At 43.9% G+C, this 22,659-nt stretch overlaps 1 protein-coding gene across 1 annotated transcript in view; it reads right to left on the bottom strand.

Moving 5' to 3' along the window:
- Nucleotides 1–12,187: 12,187 nt before the first annotated feature.
- Nucleotides 12,188–22,659, bottom strand: part of LOC123481880 (EARP-interacting protein homolog) — a gene marked incomplete at its 5' end in the record, with an annotated part of 12,945 nt that continues 2,473 nt past the window's right edge. The window contains 3 exons of the mRNA XM_045207458.1: nt 12,188–12,636; nt 13,217–13,384; nt 14,806–14,973. Of these exons, the coding sequence (XP_045063393.1) occupies nt 12,462–12,636; nt 13,217–13,384; nt 14,806–14,973 (511 nt within the window). The remainder of the gene's footprint in view (nt 12,637–13,216; nt 13,385–14,805; nt 14,974–22,659) is intronic.

Below are 22,659 nucleotides of genomic sequence, written 5' to 3'. Positions count from 1 at the left end.
GACCCAGATGCAGACAGTTCGAAATAGCAAAACGTTTATTTACAAAAACGGGGCAGGCAAACGACAGGTTAAGGGCAGGCAGAGGTCAGTAATCCAGAGCAGGGTCGGAAAGGTACAGAACGGCAGGCAGGCTCAGGGTCAGGGCAGGCAGAATGGTCAAAACCGGGAAAAACTGGAAACCAGGGACTAGAGCAAAACAGGAGTACGGGGAAAACCGCGGGTAAGCTTGACAAGACGAACTGGCAACAGGCAAACAGAAAACACTGGTATAAATACACAGGGGATAATGGGGACAAATGGGAGACACCTGGTGGGGGGTGGAGACAAGCACAAGACAAGTGAAACCGATCAGGGTGTGACAAGAGATGGTGGCAGGAAACAGAGGAGGTGTGTTTCAGCATAATGAAGAGGAAAGGGAACAATCAGCTCCAATCAGGAAAGCAGACAGTATGAAGGGGCTTTCTCCATGCCGACTAACATGTATCATAATAAACTGTAAAAATCTTCCATTGAATGTCTATTTACTTGCTTGAACTGCTAAATTGTGGGCTGACTAACATTAGAGACCATCATTATATTAATCTGTAATAATGTATTTAATGAGTATATATATCTGTTGGTCACAGATACCTTAAAAAATAGTTAGGGCCGTGGATGAGAAAAAAGTCCATATCTGGTTTGACCACCATTTGCCTCATGCAGTGCGACACATATCCTTCACATAGAGTTGATCAGGCTGTTGATTGTGGCCTGTGGAATGTTGTCCCACTCCTCTTTAATGGCTGTGCGAAGTTGCTGGATGTTGGCGGGAACTGGAACATGCTGTTGTACACGTCGATCAAAAGCATCCCAAACGTGCTCAATGGGTGACATGTCTGGTGAGTATGCAGGCCATGGAAGAACTGGGACATTTTCAGGTTTCAGGAATTGTGTACAGATCCTTGCGACATGGGGCCGTGCATTGTCATGCTGAAACATGAGGTGATGGCGGCGGATGAATGGCACGACAATGGGCCTCAGGATCTCGTTATGGTATCTCTGTTTATTTAAATTGCCATTGATAAAATGCAATTGTGGTCGTTGTCCGTAGCTTATGCCTGCCCATACCATTACCCCACAGCCACCATGGGGCAAACTGTTCACAACGTTGACATCAGCAAACGCTTGCCCACACAACGCCATGCAAGTGGTCTGCGGTTGTGAGGCCGGTTGGACGTACTGCCAAATTAACATTCAGTTCTCTGGCAACAGCTCTGGTGGACATTCCTGCAGTCAGCATGCCAATTGCACACTCCCTCGAAACTTGTGGCATTGTGTTGTGTGACAAAACTGCACATTTTAGATTGGCCTTTTATTGTCCCCAGCAAAAGGTGCACCTGGTAATAATAATAATAAATAATATGCCATTTAGCAGACGCTTTTATCCAAAGCGACTTACAGTCATGCGTGCATATATTTTTGTGTATGGGTGGTCCCGGGGATCGAACCCACTATCCTGGCGTTACAAGCGCCGTGCTCTACCAATTGAGCTACAGAGGACCACCTAATGATCATGCTGTTTAATCATCTTCTTGATATGCCACACCTGTCAGGTGGATGGATTATCTTGACAAATAAGAAATGCTCACTAACAGGGATGTAAACAAATTTGTGTACAAAATTTGAGAGAAATAAGCTTTTTGTGCATATGGAACATTTCTGGGATCTTTTATTTCAGCTCAGGAAACATGGACCAACACTTTACATGTTGCGTTTATATTTTTGTTCAGTGTACATGTTATAGCTAACCACACACACACACACACACCTACTAGAACAACACACACGTAAAGTATATTTGATAACATCTGCTGTCATGCCTCAATCAAATATTGTATTTCTTATACAATGACAAATGGCACCCAGAATTGAAAACGACAGTTTAGAAATCACTTTGAAGGCCAACGTTTTTAAAATCTATTCACTAATTAAATCCTAATTGATTGAAATGCTAAAAATTATTGGAGGTGTTTGGGGAGGAACTAAATTGGTTTTAATGGATTTCATGGTGTGACCGTTTCACGCCAAACTCTATGACTGTGTGACTGTGTGATTGACACACACGTTGTGCGTGGCTGTAACCTTTGCCTCTGTCATGTCCTTAAGCTGTGCTCCATTGATCTAACATATTCAACCTGCCACATCACATTGCCACAACACTGGTGATGGACTCGCCATACACTCTTATCATATCAAACAGTCCTCCATAAAATGTCCCCCTTGTAAGACCTACAGTTGAAGTCGGAAGTTTACATACACTTAGGTTGGAGTCATTAAAACTCGTTTTTCAACCACTCCACAAATTTCTCGTTAACAAACTATCGTTTTGGCAAGTCAGTTAGTACATCTACTTTGTGCATAACACAAGTAATTTTTCCAACAATTGTTTACAGAGATTATTTAACTTATAATTCAATGTATCACAATTCCAGTGGGTCAGAAGTTTACATACACTAAATTGACTGTGCCTTTAAACAGCTTGGAAAATTCTAGAAAATGAAGTCATGGCTTTAGAAGCTTCTGATAGGCTAATTGACATCATTTGAGTCAATTGGAGGTGCACCTGTGGATGTATTTCAAGGCCTACCTTCAAACTCAGTGCCTCTTTGCTTGACATCATGGGAAAATCAGAAAAGAAATCAGCCAAGACCTCAGAAAAAAATTGTAGACCTCCACAAGTCTGGTTCATCCTTGGGAGCAATTTCCAAATGCCTGAAGGTACCACGTTCATCTGTAAAAACAATAGTACACAAGTATAAACGCCATGGGACCACGCAGCCGTCATACCACTCAGGAAGGAGACGCGTTCTGTCTCCTAGAGATGAACGTACTTTGGTGCGAAAAGTGCAAATCAATCCCAGAACAACAGCAAAGGACCTTGTGAAGATGCTGGAGGAAACAGGTACAAAAGTATCTATATTCACAGTAAAACAAGTCCTATATCGACATAACCTGAAAGGCCGCTCAGCAAGGAAGAAGCCACTGCTCCAAAACCGCCATAAAAAAGCCAGATTACGGTTTGCAACTGCACATAGGGACAAAGATCATACTTTTTGGAGAAATGTCCTCTGGTCTGATGACGGAAATAGAACTGTTTGGCCATAATGACCATCGTTATGTTTGGAGGAAAAAGGGGGTTGCTTGCAAGCTGAAGAACACCATCCCAACTGTGAAGCATGGGGGTGGCAGCATCATGCTGTGGGGGTGCTTTGCTGCAGGAGGGACTGGTGCACTTCACAAAATAGATGGCATCATGAGGAAGGAAAAGTATGTGGATATCTTGAAGCAACATCTCAAGACATCATTCAGGAAGTTAAAGCATGGTCGCAAATGGGTCTTCCAAATGGACAATGACCACAAGCATACTTCCAAAGTTGTGGAAAAATGGCTTAAGGACAACAAAGTCAAGGTATTAGAGTGGCATTTCACAAAGCCCTGACCTCAATCCTATAGAACATTTGTGGGCAGACCTGAAAAAGCATGTGCGAGCAAGGAGGCCTACAAACCTGACTCAGTTACACCAGCTCTGTCAGGAGGAATGGGCCAAAATTCACCCAACTTATTATAATAATAATAAGCCATTTAGCAAACGCTTTTATCCAAAGCAACTTACAGTCATGTGTGCATACATTTTTACATATGGGTGGTCCCGGGGATCGAACCCACTACCCTGGCGTTCCAAGCGCCATGCTCTACCAATTGAGCTACAGAGGACCATGTAGTTATTGTGGGAAGCTTGTGGAAGGCTACCCGAAATGCTTGACCCAAGTTAAACAATTTAAAGGCAATGCTACCAAATACTAATTGAGTGTATGTAAACTTCTGACCCACTGGGAATGTGATGAAAGAAATAAAAGCTGAAATAAATAATTATCTCTACTATTATTCTGACATTTCACATTCTTAAAATAAAGTGGTGATCCTAACAAGACAGGGAATTTTTACTAGGATTAAATGTCAGGAATTGTGAAAAACTGAGTTTAAATGTATTTGGCTAAGGTGTATGTAAACTTCAGACTTCAACTATATATACCAGTGGAGGCTGGTGACTTGAAAATTGAGGAGGATGGGAGACCCACAGTATAGGTGCGGAACGCACGGAGACGTCAAAGTGTGTTTCAAAAATCGTCAAATTGTAATTATTTTAACCTAATGCATTTAATAAAATAAATGTATAGTACAATATTATGGGGAATGGGAATGAGAGGGCTACTTACAAAGTGTTGGGAAGGGATCACAGCAGTGATTGAATGAGGGTATGAGGCATGAGTTGAGGTGTTCAGAAGCTTGACTTCAGTGCAGGACATGACTTGACTGGGAAGACAAAAAACAATAACTCTACTCAGACAAAAGAGCTAAGAATTAGTTAGTCCATGCAAGGAGTAAAATCATTGACATGTATGTGATTACCTCTACAAACAGTAATGACAGAACATTGATAGAGGTACTCACAGTGCTTGTAGAGGAAACATTCAATGTGCCAGTGGATGAGCGGGCACATGAGATGTCGCTTCAGTTCATGTCAGAAGAGAGTTGACAATGGTAGTGGAGTGGAGCTGTCATCACCTCTTAATCAGGGAACAGGAGGGGACTTAGCTGTAAATACAAATAGAATAAACATTCCATTACAGCTGCGCCATCGTAGATTTGAACAACAAGTTTTTCCATGAAGTTCAACACAGACTGTGCATCTCGCCCACTTGACACATCAAAGTAGCCCAAGAAACGTTCCTGAATAAAGCCCTGATCATCCACATACCTGACGATAATTGACAACTGCAAGCAGACTGGTGGCACCATAGGGCCCAGAGTGGGGGGGGCAATTTTCATCCCCTGGGGCCAAAGTTTTTCCTTATCTGTTAACCTAACCAGGAAAACTCTGGACCCTATAAGGTATGACTGTGACTAATCAGTTGGGCTATGATGGGACCATTTTTTCCTAATAAGGTCACATGGTTTTAAAAAACTAGAAAAAACTCCTGGCCTTGGGGGGGATGAAAACCCTGTAAAACTGCAGCAACTTTATACTTGTTCATATTAATTATATTTAGACTAGATTAGGAGGGGGATTTCCTCTACCCAGACACAGAGACAACAACTGATAGACAATAGAACTCACAGGGCTGAGCTTTCTTTATGCATGTTTGCATGATGCAGGCCTATGCAACTGTAGGCCTTATAAACATTTTACTCACATCTGTCATCACTATTATGTTGATTGATTAATTCCAGTTAATAATTGTGGATTAAAAACGTATAGGCAGCCAGCCCAATTTTGAATATAAACCAAATTTGATCACATTCACATTTTTGCAGACTGAAAAATGCTCTCGTTTTCATCAAATACAGCGTGTCAGATCTCTAATGTTTAGGTGTAGCCTAGGCTGCTGCAACATTTATGTAATGAGTTTTTGCTTGTGTCTGTCCGGAGTGATTATGTGTTATCATCTTTGCTAAATACCGGAGGAAAGTGGAAAGGCTACTTCAACGCGCGCGAAAAAATGAGCCAACTAACTTTTAATGGATTATTAATGGATTATGGATGGAAACTATCAAATCATTCTGAATTGATTTCGACATCCCAGAAAAGACAGTCGTCCTCTAAAAGCCAAGTATTGCATGCCCAAAAACGCATTGGTGTTGATAAGCCGTTTGAGAACATCCCTGTTTCTTCTTACTTTCTCGTTGTGTTGCCCAGTTTGAATACGCAGACATTCGTCATGATCTATGCGGCTTTTTCCCAGAGGCTTGAATCTGATGTGGGCATGTATATGCTCCCTGCTTTTGTTTTGCCGTTTATCTGAACGATCGATGTTCTTCAGGTCACTGTACCAGCAATACAGACGGCTTGCAATACAGACGGCTTGATGAAAGGCTCCCTGTTAACCAGCTATACTTTTGATACCAATTGGTATTGAACGCCCTCGCCTTTTCATCATTCTTTTTGAAACTGATCTCAGGCAGAGGTCGATCCTCAGTTTTATTTCGCACCTTTTCCGTGTACCCCAGAAAAAAGTCAACTAAATTTGCGGTAGTGTTAGCGGCGAAAACCTGCACACTTGAGCTGGTAGCTAGCTACTGCTACTTGCTACTGTAGTTAGCAAGGCAAATTGAAATAAATTCCACTAACTGGACACAAAAAGAAAGTTCTAAAACCAAGAAAACAATTTATAATCTACCTCCTCTGTCTCCTGTAATTTGAAGAAACTAATTTTAATTGAATAATATCCCAAAAATGCTAAACTATCACTTTTCAATCTATATCCAATAATGTCACCAACTCACCAAGCTTCTCAACACATATATATTTCACTGAGGAGAGTGGTCCTCCCCTTCCTCCTCTGAGGAGCCTCCACTGCTATATACCCATTGAATAAAAGGTACTGTTAACTGTGACAGACCGTGTTTCATTGACTTTGTCAGCACAAAAATAGCGTGCTACTGTAGCCTTCATTCAGAATCGGAATGAGTCACAAATACGATTTATTTATGTACCTGAAAATCAGCCCTGTACAACCAACATTGCACAAATAAAATAGTACAGTACAGTTACACACACACAAAGCGAATACTGCATATCCACACTCCATCCCTACTCTGGGCAACATCAACTTCCCTCATCAAGCATAGCCACTCCATCTCCATGGAGACACAGAGGGCATGTGTGCGGATGTTTGGCGTTGGACATGAGAGATGAAAGCAATTACAGCTTTTGAGAGGCAATTATATGTGCCTTATGGTGGCTTAGCCCCATAAATAACAGCACATCCACTGGTGCTTGTTCTGTAATATAGGAACAATGAGGTTGAGAAAGGAGCCACATGGCCTGCTGTGATGTCCATTGTACTGTATTGCCCATAAGAAAGAGGGTCATTATGTTTGACAAAGGCTTAATGACCTCAAACATGAGGACTATTTCTATGGATTTGACACTGAGCTACAATATGGGAAGCATGGAGAAAAAAAAAAGTGATAAGAAGAGAATGTTGGGCCTTTTGTGTGGCTTTTGTAAAGAACTACAGAAAATCGTATAAATATACTGTCAAAGGCTGATGTGTATGCGGTGGTGGAGTCAGGCGCAGGACACAGAGGATAAGTGAAGACGACTTTACTAGAACACGAAATACGCACGAAAATAAACGTCTCCAACACTGGAGGGAAAAAACACCATATGCGTAAAATGATACAATGAGTATAACACCGACACAAGGCATCCAAGACACGCGGACAATAACATACAAAGACAAAACATAAAACAGGTGAATTTATACGTGACATAATCAATACAGAATACGCAACAGGTGTACACACTAGACATGACAAAACAAACATCGAAAACATCAAGCGGTAGTAGCTAGTACTCCGGGGACGACGAACGCCGAAGCCTGCCCGAACAAGGAGGAGGAGCAGCCTCGGCGGCATCCGTGACATATACATCTGCAAGCCCTGGTGCGTGTGCCCCTAAGTAGGCCTACCCATGTCCATGAGAGACAGGGGTGGGGGGAAGACACACATTTAAATCAGAGATTCAGAAACAGTACAAGGGAAGGAAAAGGATAAAGAATAATTTCCTAAATATAGACTGTACCTGTGATTTCAGTGAGGGCTTGATAGTCTCGTTGGCCCCAGCTAAAGCACTTGACCTGCTGAGGAAATATGCTAAATAAGCAGCTTATGACTCAGGCACTAGCTAGCTTCCTCGGTCTATTGGAGATTTGTCAGTGTAAGTAGTTATGTGAGTTAACATCAAAGGGCTCAGACCGTGTTTCTCTGTGGCAACACCACTTCCACCACCATCCAGCTAATAGCCTTGGAATTTCCTTTACTGTACGCTATGCCGGCACACAGATAGACAGTTTGTAACTCTCTCCACAACATTCCCAAGTCCCAACGTATTCCCAACACATATCCGACCTCCTCCCAACCCTCAGACAACCTCTCACGGATACCACAATGGTCTATAAAGGTTTCCCTCAGTCTTTGTCAGTTGTTCACTCCTTCTTCCACAGCATTCCCAACCTATTCCCAACGCTCAGACAACTTACCATGGGTCCTTCTAATGTCCCTCTGATGTTTCTCGGGGTCCATGGGTCCTCTCCATCCTTCCCGGAGAGCCTGCCTGTTGTTTGTGCATAATTTTTATTTCAAGCGATTGTGGTAATTTTCAGAATGCATTTATTACATTTCAGAGCAGGTTAATCTAATCCCGCCTACACCCTCAAAGGTAGGGCACACATATGAGCCTCTATTAAAAAAATAATTCAAGCAGAAATCCATGTGTGAAGGAACGGAGAGTATTTCTTTTTTTATTCATGCCAAGATAACAAAAGAGAAATTGAGGCGATGAAGCTGAAACCAGAAAAGATAGTGAGGCAGGACTCCATGGAGGGGTTTTCAGGCAAGCAGCTGCCAGTCTGCATAATATTTAGATTGCATATGAAACCGTATATAAAATACCATTAAGGCTCAGGCTTACTTGAAACATATTAAATATTAAATAAATGTTACATTTTCCTCTCCTCTATGTCTCTTGGTATTCACTAACAGTCACACTAGGATTTAAGACCAGTACATATTTCAACTTTAAATGCTTGAACCAACTTTGACATATACAGTGTAGGTCCACACATCTCAATTACATGTAAGCTGGGGACACACTAAGAAATGTATCTTTATTCGTCCAGGTTAGCTTTAAGATGGAATCTCTATTTTCAAGAGATACTTGACCATTTCAACCAACAACAGACCTCAGTGGTAAGTAACATAATGCATCTAGTGTTCACATGTACAGTATGTAACAGACCCCTCAAACTCAGCTCTGGCCCTCCAAGCCAGTTCCACTGCATTTTTTCATTGTTCCCTTCTAATCAGGGACTGATTTAGACCTGCACACCAGGTGTGTGCAATTAATTATCAGGTAGAACAGAAACCCAGCAGGCTCCGGACCTCATAGGGTAAGAGTTGAATACCCCTCTAATAGACTACTTGCTAATCTCAATAAGACAGTCAAGAAGACAACTCCTTTAAATCTCTTCCTAGCTCTCCCAACGGATACAGTATATGTCAGTCACTTGTGATTTCAATCATGACGTCATCTTGGATTGGAGATCCAGGGTCGTGACGTTAAGATGCTCGTCACCACCGCTGGCAGGTACACTAGACTAGAGGTCACGTGACTGTGTGACACAGACGATACTTGGCAGTTGCGCCGGGCAGAACAGTTGAACTCTGGGAGCTCGATGCTACTGCATGCGTCACCTTTCCATCGGCTGTTTCCTCAGATATTTAAAGCAGTCACAGCAAAAAACACCTCACCACTCCTGATTCACACTGGGATCACGTTGTTTTAACAGAAGAGATGGACTGGGGCCGGGGCTGGGAAGTAATGTGGTGTAGCCTGTGGATACTAAAACAGTGGTACACAGCACAGCAGCACAGTGTTTCAGTCATCTGCATTATCAGCAGTCCTCCTCTCTCTCCAGAGGTGGAGACTGTATATTGAATTTCAATGGAGCATTGTTCGTTTACTCTATACTGTGAATGTATTAACAGCAAGGCCGTTGAGGAATACTGATCAGGTGGTGTCCGTCAGGACTCAGGAGGCGCATATTCAGATGTTTGTCACAAGATGAAAAGATCTGCACCTGGGATGGAGATAGTTGCATTTTTGGAATATTTATGTCATCCATCTATTGATGCCTATCTACCCCTCTGGCCATCCATATTTTACCCCTCTATATTTTTGTCTTTTAGTCTTGGGCATGCAAGCTTCCTCAGTCACCAGCATTCATAGAGGCCATACCCACCCCCCCACACACATGCACACACACACACACACGAGTTCTGACGGAATACAAAGAACACGCTAAGTGCCATGTCTACAAGCTTGTCACACCAGCAGCATCTTAGTGGACAGAGGACACAGGAGAGGGATGTGTGTGTCGCTGGGGCACGGTGTGTGCCGCTGGGGCACAGTGTGTGTGCATTTGTGTTTTCAACCGACAAGCATCACAATCCCAAGTTAAAGACGGTTTAGATAGAAGGATGGGTTTGGGGAAGATTATGTTTTCAGCTTCTAAAGATTATGTTTTCACCCCAATCTCCTTTTCCATAATTGACTGGGATATAATGAGGGGTGTGGATGTGAGCTGCCTTCCAGAGGAAGGGAAGGGTGTTACTCTACATTCAAGACCAGTCCTGGGCACCCTCCTGGGCATGGTTAATGAAGACTCAGAGCCACCCCTGGCACCGTGGAGCTCTGCTCAGCGACTGAGCACTGAGCAGAGTCAAGCTGCAATTAAAAGGGCTGTCAGTGGTGTCTGGGTCTAACGAACGCTAGCACTGTCACTATCGACCAGCATCAACACACGCTGTACAGGAAGACAGGGATGGGGAGAGGGAGGGAATGGAAGGAGGAAAAGAGAGGAGATGGGCTCGGAGGGGAAGGGTGGAGATGAGATAGGAGGAAGAGGAGAAAGGGCAGGGAGGTAGAGGAAGAGAAGGAAAGATTGGGAGAGGGTTTGGGGAGAGTGGTGATTTTCCTAGCTACCCCTTGGCTTCAAACTGTCATCTAGGAACCATGATGCCATGTGTTGTCCTCCAGTCATTCCCCAGGGTGAAGCTGCCATCGAGGCATGCAGGGAACCCCCACAGGCATCTATCTCTGACAAGACTACCTATGGGCTCACAGTCAAATAAGAGAAGAGCCTTCAGAAGATCCCCTTATATAAGCTTAGTAAAGTAACTGTTCACCAATAATAATAAACACAATCCAGTTTACATACATAGTATTTAATTGACAATATACAGAACAGATATGTAGCAGTTTTTCTGTCTTTTCTGTCCGAGCATACAGTGCCTTCGAAAAGTATTCAGACCACTTTACTTTTCCCACATTTTTCCAGCCTTATTCTAAAATGGATTAAATAAATAAAAAAGTCAACAATCTACACACAATACTCAATAATAACAAAGCAAAAACTAGATTTTTTTAAAAATGTAGATTTTTAAAAAATGTCTGCAAATGTATTAAAAATAAAAAACAGAAATACCTTATTTACATAAGTATTCAGACCCTTTGCTATGAGACTCGAAATTGAGCTCAGGTGCATCCTGTTTCCATTGATCATCCTTGAGATGTTTCTACAACTTGATTGGAGTCCACCTGTGGTAAAATCAATTGATTGGACATTATTTGGAAAGGCACACACCTGTCTATATAAAGGTGCCGCAGTTGACAGTGCATGTCAGAGCAAAAATCAAGCCATGAGGTCGAAGGAATTGTCCGTAGAGCTCCGAAACAGGATTGTCTAGGCACAGATCTGGGGAAGGGTACCAAAAAGGGCCTTGGTCAGGGAGGTGACCAAGAACCCGATGGTCACTCTGACAGAGCTCTAGAGTTCCTCTGTGGAGATGGGAGAACCTTCCAGAAGGACAACCATCTCTGCAGCACTCCACCAATCAGGCCTTTATGGTAGAGTGGCCAGATGGAAGCCACTCCTCAATAAAAGGCACATGACAGCCCGCTTGGAGTTTGTCAAAAGGCACCTAAAGACTCTGACCATGAGAAACAAGATTCTCTGGTCTGATGAAACCAAGATTGAACTCTTTGGCCTGAATGCCAAGCGTCACATCTGGAGGAAACCTGGTACCATCCCTACAGTGAAGCATGGTGGTGGCAGCATCATTCTGTGGGGATGTTTTTCAGCGGCAGAGACTGGGAGACTAGTCAGGATCGAGGCTAAGATGAAAGGAGGGATCCTTGATGAAAACCTGCTCCAGAGCGCTCAGGATCTCAGACTGGGGTGAAGATTTACCTACCAACAGGACAACGACCCTAAGCACGCAGCCAAGACAACGCAGGAGTGGCTTCGGGACAAGTCTCTGAATGTCCTTGAGTGGCCCAGCCAGAGCCCGGACTTCAACCCGATCGAACATCTCTGAAGAGACCTGAAAATAGCTGTGCAGCAACGGTCCCCATGCAACCTGACAGAGCTTGAGAGGATCTGCAGAGAAGAATGGGAGAAACTCCCCAAATACAGGTTTGCCAAGCTTGTAGCATCATACCCAAGAAGACTGTAATCTGTTTTTGCTTTGTCATTATGGGGTATTGTGTGTAGCTTGGGGAAAAAAACGATTTAATAAATTTGAGAATAAGGCTGTAACCTAACAAAATGTGGAAAAAGTCAAGGGATCTGAATACTTTCCGAAGGCACTGTACATAGTCATCTGCGTCATTAAAGGGGAATGGATTGTTTAGCGTTATCAGTTATTTTATAGAAAGGGAGAGGGTGAGAAAGAGAGCGATAGAGCGAGAGCGATAGAGCGAGAGTGTGTGTGCAGGGTCTGGTGAGTGTGGCTATCCTGACGGCCCTTGGACACGGTTGGCTCCCCCTCTCTCCTCAGTCCAGTGTGAGGTCTGCCTAGAGCAGGATATGGTATTTGAGTGCGCGGGGGACCCTGTTGATGACCAGTCTGCCGTCGTAGCTGAGTGAGGCAAAGAGCCATGGGTCTGCCGAGGACCACTCCACCGCGTACACACTGTCCTCATGCTCCTCATAGGTAGAGATGATACTGTCCTGCAGGGGCTCCTTACTCCTAGAACACAAACACACACACAGGGGTGAGGCGAGTTGATTATGGAGAGTTAAGAACAAGGCTACCTACCACACACAAACAAAGGTCTAGTTATATTACTCAGTCTCTGTGTTTCTGTTCAAGGTCTGGTTGTGATTACACCAGGTACAGTACTTCTCCACACAGCTGACCCTGGCTTCCTTTACACAAAATAGGGCATGGCAAAGAATAGCAGAAGTTCATGAAGACAAGAGTACAGAGCTGAATCTAGATCAAATGTATCAAAAATATGATTGCTTATATCTGGACAACTATTGCACTGAACATGAGATGATCGATACAGTAATGACAGTGGACAGTTATGGCTGAGACTGGTCCAGCATGGCTATAAGGGGGGACAGTTCTGCACAGATGTGTCAGAAAGTGGACAGTGTTGACAGTTGTGAATGAGTGGACAGATATGTCAGAAAGTGGACAGTGTTGACAGTTGTGAATGAGTGGACAGATGTGTCAGAAAGTGGACAGTGTTGACAGTTGTGAATGAGTGGACAGATGTGTCAGAAAGTGGACAGTGTTAACAGTTTTGACTTAGTGTCCATACTTCTCGTCCTGGTGGTTGTCCTCTCCGTCGCTGAGGTCATCGTCGTCCACCAGGTGACCGAAGGGCTCAGAGGAGATGGACACCATGTTGGACAGAATCACCCTGCTGTCACTGCTGCCGGTCAGCACCAGCTGGTCATGAGAGTGGTTGTAACGCACGCTCCACACCCTGGGCACACACAAAGAATCAGTGAATGGGTGTTTTTAATCCATCCTATTTTAGTATCTATACATCTCTCTTAGCCTTTTGTGCAGGGTGACGTTTATTGTCATGAGTCTTGTCCTGGAGGCAGAACTGAGCCATTTATGCTAGATGGGCCAACTGCAAAGTCAAAATTGGCTATTACGTAAAAATGTATGAAAACAAAACATTTGCTTTTTGGTTAAGGGTAGGGGTAGCAGTGTGGTTAAGGTTAGGTTGGAAATCAGATTTTATGACTTCGTGGCTGTGCCAGCTAATGACCACTCTGCAGAGATGCTTCTAGGGCAAAAGTCATGACAATAAATGGCAACCTGCCCTCTGGCTCTTCAGTACTTGTGTATGTTGTAATTGAGATGGATATGGGCTTTGTTTCTCTGCTGTCACTCTGACAGAGCTCCCTAGTTCCTCTGTGGAGATGGGAGAACCTTCCCGAAGGACAACCATCTCTGCAGCACTCCACCGATCAGGCCTTTATGGTAGAGTGGCCAGATGGAAGCCACTCCTCAGTAAAAGGCACATGACAGCCCGCTTGGAGTTTGCCAAAAGGCACCTAAAGGACTCTCAGACCATGAAAAACAAGATTCTCTGGTCTGATGAACGCCAAGCATCATGGTGAAGCATGGTGGTAGCAGCATCATGCTGTGTGTTTTTCAGCAGCAGGGACTGGGAGACTAGTCAGGATCGAGGAAAAGATGAACGGAGCAAAGTACAGAGTGATCCTTAATGAAAACCTGCTCCAGAGCCCTCAGGACCTCAGATTGGGGCGAAGATTCACCTTTCAACAGGACAACAACCCTAAGCACACAGCCAACACAACACAGGAGTGGCTTCGGGTCAAGTCTCTGAATGTCCTTGAGTGGCCCAGCCAGAGCACGGACTTCAACCCGATCTAACATCTCTGGAGAGACCTGAAAATAGCTGTGCAGCGACGCTCCCCATCCAACCTGACAGAGCTTGAGAGGATCTGCAGAGAAGAATGGGAGAAACTCCCCAAATACAGGTGTGCCAAGCTTGTAGCGTCATACCCAAGAAGACTTGAGGCTGTAATCGCTGCCAAAGGTGCTTCAACAAAGTACTGAGTAAAGGATCTGAATACTTATGTAAATGTGATATTTCCGGTTTTTATACGGTATTGTGTGTAAATTGATGAGGTGAAAAAAACAATTTAAACCATTTTAGAATAAGGCTGTAACATATTGTGGAAAAAGTAAAGGGTTCTGAATACTTTCCGAATGCACTGTATGCCACAAAGATGGGAAGAATGGGGATATATCTGCTGTGTGTGTGCTTGTGTCCTGTGTGTGTGTGTGTGTGTGTGTGTATGCATGCCTGTCCTGTGTGTGTATATGTGTGTGTGTGTGTGTCTACAGTGCAGGACAGGTGCCCACCAGTGGGAGTGCTCCTCCAGGTTCTTGACTGGCTCGTTGATGTTTCTCACATCCCAGAATTTGACCTTGCAGTCGTCCCCACAGCTGGCCAGGTAGTACTGTTTGTTAGGATTGAAGTCCAGGTCTCGAACCAGCTGCCCGTGAGCATTCTCTATGCAGTAGATCTGACTGGGGACAAGAAAGAGAGAGAGGGGGTATGACAGCGAGATAAAGAGTGAGAGAAATGAAAGCGCGAGAGAGAGAGAGAGAGAGAGAGAGAGAGGATAAAACACCACCACAGCAACCCTCCCTGATGACATAAATCAGAGATAGAAGCCTGTAGTGGTGCTGTATAGTAGGTGAAGGCCAGACTGGATTTCCTGTCCTATAAAAGCCTGACTTGTTATAAAGCCAGGAGTCATAGCTTCCTGGTCCTGCTCCTCCCTGCTGGGGAGAGGTAAGTGTTGAGGCACGAAAAAAGGAATGAAAGACCAAAGAAGAGGGAAGAGGAAATACTTTTCTGCTTTAGATGCTGTTTGTTGTAAACCTTCTCTCCTCTCAACTCGACAGGAACCTACACCTTTCCTCTCCTCTCATCTTCTTCCATCATATTCTCTTCAGTCCTTCTGTCCTCCCCTTCCCCGTCCTGTCCTCCCCTCCCTCCCTACCTCTCCTCTCCCCCTCCATTCCTCTCCCCCTCCATTCCTCCTTTCATCTTTCCTCCATCTCCTGCTGTGATGACTGAAGAGGAACCAGGGCGGCCTACGGAAAAGCATTGCCCACAGTGCTCTCTGCTCTCTTCCACCAAACACCATGTACCCTGCCACCTGCTGATCTCTTTAAAAAGGGAGGTCAAAGAAAATGACCTGATGGCGTCAATGAGGTCAGGATGACAGTCTATATGGCTCTATGACTATATGGTTTGGGACATCACAGAGCGACCAGACACTGGCATCAGCTCCCTCCCTCTCACCCCAAAAAATGTCAACAGCATTTCATGTTGTGGTTTTTAAAATGACTTGAGATGGTATTTTGACGTGTAGCGTTTCACACCGATTCAGTGTTCCGGTGTGTGTGTGTTGTCACTCTGCTGTCGTGTGCACAATCCCCCCCACAGTGTGTGTGTGTCGTAAACTCTGCCCTCCATGGAATAGGACGCTAGGGGGAAATGGAGCAGGAAATTGGGTTAGTTTCGGTGCTTCCAGAATGCTTCCGAGCATCCTGCTCTGCTCCCTCCATCCGGCAAATATAAAATGGGAATCCTGAGCAAAGCCTGGCTGGAACCCTCCTGACAAAGTATTAGGGATTATAGACCTTCCTAGCTTAAGCCTCCGGACTCAGTGAAACTAAATCTACTCACTCTCCCTTACGGCAGTGAGGGCCAACACACGCGCACACACAAACTGCCCCCTCTAACCTCAGTCTGGATGATACATCGCTAAACTGAGGGGATGGACTGGATATCTCACACTCACCACAGGTCTCTGTTTCTATGACAACTGCAGTTTCATCGTTTATTAAAATTAAAGCCCAGCTTTGAGAGGAGTTGGGAAGGAAGGAGGGAAGGAGAGACTGTCGATGCACAAAAGTAAAGGATCATTACATCAATATTGTGGGTTGATTGAGAGATTTCTTTATGGCCAATAATATAAAGCCATGCTTGATGCTTAAAAGTCTCAGAGCAACAAAGTGTTACTAATGTTACTGTGTAAATAATAGTGAGAGAGAGCCATGACAATAAACTCCCAAAAGTATACATCTGACATTTCTAAATAAACCCATGATCTATTTAATGGAGAGGTAGAATAATTCCCACACATCCAAGCATGGCTGAGGTGCTCCAGTAATGTTGTGACCGGTCTGCCATCCTAGCCATCCTGGGGACAGCAGATGAGAAGGTCATGGATGATTGATGTGACAAAGTTCGGGAGGCTAACGTCAAATAAACAAACACATGTCTCTCACAGTAGACAACTTGGATAAACTGTTAGTTTCAAACTGCTGAGGGCTGAGGAAAATCCACTTTTTCTATCACATCCTTCTAAAGTGAGGGAAAAAAGTATTTGATCCCCTGCTGATTTTGTACATTTGCCCACTGACAAAGAAATGATCAGTCTATAATTTTAATGGTAATCCAGAAATACGCATGTCAAAAATGTTATAAATTGATTTGCATTTTAATGAGGGAAATAAGTATTTGACCCCCTCTCAATCAGAAAGATTTCTGGCTCCCAGGTGTCTTTTATACAGGTAACGAGCTGAGATTAGAAGCACACTCTTAAAAGGGAGTGCTCCTAATCTCAGTTTGTTACCTGTATAAAAGACACCTGTCCACAGAAGCAATCAATCAATCAGATTCCAAACTCTCCACCATGGCCAAGACCAAAGAGCTCTCCAAGGATGTCAGGGACAAGATTGTAGACCATCGCCAAGCAGCTTGGTGAGAAGGTGACAACAGTTGGTGCGATTATTCGCAAATGGAAGAAACACAAAAGATCTGTCTATCTCCCTCGGCCTGGGGCTCCATGCAAGATCTCACCTCGTGGAGTTGCAATGATCATGAGAACGGTGAGGAATAACATAATAATATAATATGCCATTTAGCAGACGCTTTTATCCAAAGCGACTTACAGTCATGCGTGCATACATTTTTTTTGTGTATGGGTGGTCCCGGGGATCGAACCCACTACCTTGGCGTTACAAGCGCCGTGCTCTACCAGCTGAGCTACAGCTCAGAAAATCAACAAAATAAGGAATCAGCCCAGAACTACACGGGAGGATCTTGTCAATGATCTCAAGGCAGCTGGGACCATAGTCACCAAGAAAACAATTGGTAAAACACTACGCCGTGAAGAACTGAAATCCTACAGCGCCCGCAAGGTCCCCCTGCTCAAGAAAGCACATATACAGGCCCGTCTGAAGTTTGCCAATGAACATCTGAATGATTCAGAGGAGAACTGGGTGAAAGTGTTGTGGTCAGATGAGACCAAAATCGAGCTCTTTGGCATCAACTCAACTCGCCGTGTTTGGAGGAGGAGGAATGCTGCCTATGACCCCAAGAGCACCATCCCCACCGTCAAACATGGAGGTGGAAACATTATGCTTTGGGGGTGTTTTTCTGCTAAGGGGACAGGACAACTTCACCGCATCAAAGGGACGATGGACGGGGCCATGTACCATCAACTCTTGGGTGAGAACCTCCTTCCCTCAGCCAGGGCATTGAAAATGGGTTGTGGATGGGTATTCCAGCATGACAATGACCCAAAACACACGGCCAAGGCAACAAAGGAGTGGCTCAAGAAGAAGCACATTAAGGTCCTGGAGTGGCCTAGCCAGTCTCCAGACCTTAATCCCATAGAAAATCTGTGGAGGGAGCTGAAGGTTCGAGTTGCCAAACCCAGCCTCGAAACTTTAATGACTTGGAGAAGATCTGCAAAGAGGAGTGGGACAAAATTCCTCCTGAGATGTGTGCAAACCTGGTGGCCAACTACAAGAAACGTCTGACCTCTGTGATTGCCAACAAGGGTTTTGCAACCAAGTACTAAGTCATGTTTTGCAGAGGGGTCAAATACTTATTTCCCTCATTAAAATGCAAATCAATTTATAACATTTTTGACATGTGTTTTTCTGGATTTTCTTGTTGTTATTCTGTATCTCACTGTTCAAATAAACCTACCATTAAAATTATAGGCTGATCATGTCTTTGTCAGTGGGCAAACGTACAAAATCAGCAGGGGATCAAATACTTTATCCCCTCACTGTACATAACCAAAATACAGTTAAATAATACAAATAGCAAATCATTCTGGTTTAGATGTGAGCAGCACCAGTGGGCTGTAGTGTATGCAGTTCTCTGTCTGGGTGAGATGGCTGTCCTACTCTCTCCTGTTTCCCATTGTTGTCAGATCCCAGTGTGACTGTTTGAGTCCCTGCAGTGAGTCTCTCAACCCAGAGCGTGATGGAGAAAATAGAACTAGCATCAATCACACAGCTCTGCTCTCTACTCTACCTCTTCTCTAACACAGGCCTGGACACATGGGGATAAAACACTTTGTTGAAATCACATCAGCTTTACAGATCAAGTAGAGGTTAGTGTGGTTGGTAAGCAAGTTATACACAACAATGTTAAATTGAAAGTAAAACATACTATTCACACACACCAGGGTTTCCATTAGCCGGTAATTGCTGGCTTTTGGCAAAGAAAAGGCGATAAACAAAATTGTTGCTGGCCAAACTGACCAGGAGAAAAAATGGCCAAATTAACCAGGAGAAAAAACAACGGTAGACAGGCTATCAGCGCGTCACCCACCACTTTACAATGTGAGCTGTAGGAAGCATGCCTTTGGAAAACATCCTTAATTGTTTAAACCCTGAATGTTTTACTTCATATTATGAGGCATGTCTTATATTGCTTGAAAATCCGACCATAGAAAGGTAGAGGCAATTATTTTATAAATAATTCATAGGCAGCACTTGAGTTTCAAGTTTGGGGAAGCATACAAATTATCCTACCATTTCTACCGATCTGCATGTCAGTTATGATTTTCATATATGCATTTTCGTGGAACAGTTTCATTTCAATAATAACGTTTCCGTTTCTCAAAATCATTGTCACGTGGTTAAATCATAAAAATCTTAATTAAAATGATAAAAATATACAAGTTTAAATTAAACTAATGCGAATGCACCAGCCTCTGCCATATGGACACATTGCTTGATAAACCGTGATCATTGGCGGCTAAATAGCCTAATTGAGCGCATGGAACTCTGAGATGGCCAACGCAGCTGCTGGCCTATAACTTCCATTGTCAACTAAGTAAAATACCTTTCAATCTGTCTTGATTTAAGTTATCGCTAGTGAAGTGCAATATTGTATCAAGTCAAATAAACTGGATCCTTCCAGAAGCAGTCTCTTGCGAACTTGCAACATTCCGGGCCCAGAGTTTCCCGCTTCAGTGAGCTGGCACAGACGTTTTCGTGCAAGGGAAAGAAAGGTATTTTATGACGTTTCCACTGGATATATGGGATCATCAGATTATGATTAGCTCTTTCACACCGAGGCTTGGTGACTATCAAGGGGGAGATTGTTGGCAAGATAATTCAAATAAGCCGACTTTGAGGAACTATTAGGCTATAATTCACAATATAAAAAAATGACACTGTGTGAGGTGAAGAAACAATAACTGAGAAGCTCAGCGTGTTAGTGGTGGACTTGGTGACTAAGACATTCAGAAATCAAACATCCCCAAATGGGCACTTTTTTAGATTAGCGTGCAACAGGCCAAGTAGGCTACTTCTATGCGGGCTCCCTCAACATTAACAAGACAGAGAAACCAGACCCATGCTCATTGCTCACATAGAGCACGCCAAACAAAAGACAATGAAAAAATGGACAACTCGTAAATGATGGTTATGAAATAAACTAAAACTTGTTTCTCACAAGTATAGCAGGTTGTGAACTCTGCAAACAACGTTTCCACTCCAAGAATGAGAACGGTAAATGACTGTAGGCCTAATTAATAATACAATGCATTAACAGAAATGTATGTAGCCTAACAAAATGACTCAGATTAACGGTTAAGGTACATTTACTACTGTTGACATGCGTAATGAGGAATTGATAAAAAATAAACAAAGAGCAAACAATTTACATGAAACTGTCACGGTTTCGGCCGAGGCTGCTCCTCCTCCTTGTTCGGGCAGGCTTCGGCGGTCGTCGTCCCCGGAGTACTAGCTGCCACCGTTCGATGTTTCATGTTTGTTTGGTTTTGTCTGTTTGTACACCTGTCCCTTGTTAGTGTTTGATTTGGTTGCCTATTTAGTTTTCGTGTGTGGGGGCAGGTGTTATGTGGTATTGTTTATTGTCAAAGCTGTTGCTCTTTTGTATTACTCTCGTGTTTGTTGTTTTCCGAGAGTCCGCACTGTGTGCGCTATCTTCATTTTACGCACTGTGTGTGTTGTGCGTAATTTGTATTTTGCCTCCCGGTTGGGTTGGCTGTTCGCCTGTTTGGTGCTGCATTTTGTTAACTAAAGTCTGTTGACGAACGCCCGTGTTTCCTGCGCTTGATTTCCTCACCGCATCTACACTCAGCTACTGACAGAAACAATGAATGTGCAAGAACTGTTGGGAGACAGCTGAGTGGATTCTGGAGAGCTGAGAGCATGCATTCTGGAGAGCTGAGAGCATGCATTCTGGAGAGCTGAGAGCATGCATTCTGGAGAGCTGAGAGTATGCATTCTGGAGAGCTGAGAGCATGCATTCTGGAGAGCTGAGAGCATGCATTCTGGAGAGCTGAGAGCATGCATTCTGGAGAGCTGAGAGCATGCATTCTGGAGAGCTGAGAGCATGCATTCTGGAGAGCTGAGAGCATGCATTCTGGAGAGCTGAGAGCATGCATTCTGGAGAGCTGAGAGCATGCATTCTGGAGAGCTGAGAGCATGCATTCTGGAGAGCTGAGAGCATGCATTCTGGAGAGCTGAGAGCATGCATTCTGGAGAGCTGAGAGCTTATAGACTATCTTCGCCACACACCCCTCCCCTTCTTCTTGACTCAACATTCTAAATTATACTCAAGACACATTATCTTCACACATATTTTAGATGCTTTTCACTGACAGCCTCAACTCAATAATCAGCTAGGCCTTTTGCCACACACACTGCCTATGAAAGACTTCCTCATATGCCATTTCTCTCCTGTTTTATTGGTTGTCATACTTTCTATTGTTGTCCAGGGTTTTTACACTCTTATGTAGAGTGCAAAGAACCTTGGCGTGACCCTGGACAACACCCTGTCGTTCTCCGCTAACATCAAGGCGGTGACCCGATCTTGTAGGTTCATGCTCTACAACATTCGCAGAGTACGACCCTACCTTACACAGGAAGCGGCACAGGTCCTAATTCAGGCACTTGTCATCTCCCGTCTGGATTACTGCAACTCGCTGTTGGCTGGGCTCCCTGCCTGTGCCATTAAACCCCTACAACTCATCCAGAACGCTGCAGCCCGTCTGGTGTTCAACCTTCCCAAGTTCTCTCACGTCACCCCGCTCCTCCGCACACTCCACTGGCTTCCAGTTGAAGCTTGCATCTGCTACAAGACCATGGTGCTTGCCTACGGAGCAGTGAGGGGAACGGCACCTCCTTACCTTCAGGCTCTGATCAGTCCCTACACCCAAACAAGGGCATTGTGTTCTTCCACCTCTGGCCTGCTGGTCCCCCTACCTCTGCGGAAGCACAGTTCCCACTCAGCCCAGTCAAAACTGTTTGCTGCTCTGGCACCCCAATGGTGGAACAAGCTCCCTCACGACACCAGGACAGCGGAGTCACTGACCACCTTCCTGAGACACTTGAAACCCTACCTCTTTAAGGAATACCTGGGATAGTATAAAGTAATCCTTCTACCCCCCCCACCCCCCCCACCCCACCCCCACAACAAATAAAATAATAAATATAAAAATATTAATAATAATAAATATTAATAATAATAAATATATATATATATATATATATATAACAAATGAAAATTAAAAATATACTCGAAAAATTATTTAAAAAAACATTGTAAAGTGGTTGTCCCACTGGCTATCATAAGGTGATGAATGCACCAATTTGTAAGTTGCTCTGGATAAGAGCGTCTGCTAAATGACGTAAATGTAAATGTAAATGTAGCTGTCATAAAAAGCCATAAAATAACACAATATATGACACAACAGGTCTAAATATGTGTCATGACAGTTATATGACCATATTATAATAGGTTATGACAAGTTATGTCAGCTGTTATGACAGATTATGACATGGTTATGACCGTGTCAAGTAAAATTTTATCCACAGTACTGTATGCTCCTGTACAGCACAGAGAAACTAGAGGCCAGTTTG

Source organism: Coregonus clupeaformis, chromosome 25 (genome assembly GCF_020615455.1).
Source record: "Coregonus clupeaformis isolate EN_2021a chromosome 25, ASM2061545v1, whole genome shotgun sequence".
Lineage (NCBI taxonomy): Eukaryota > Metazoa > Chordata > Actinopteri > Salmoniformes > Salmonidae > Coregonus > Coregonus clupeaformis.
This window is presented reverse-complemented; position numbering and strand designations above follow the sequence as displayed.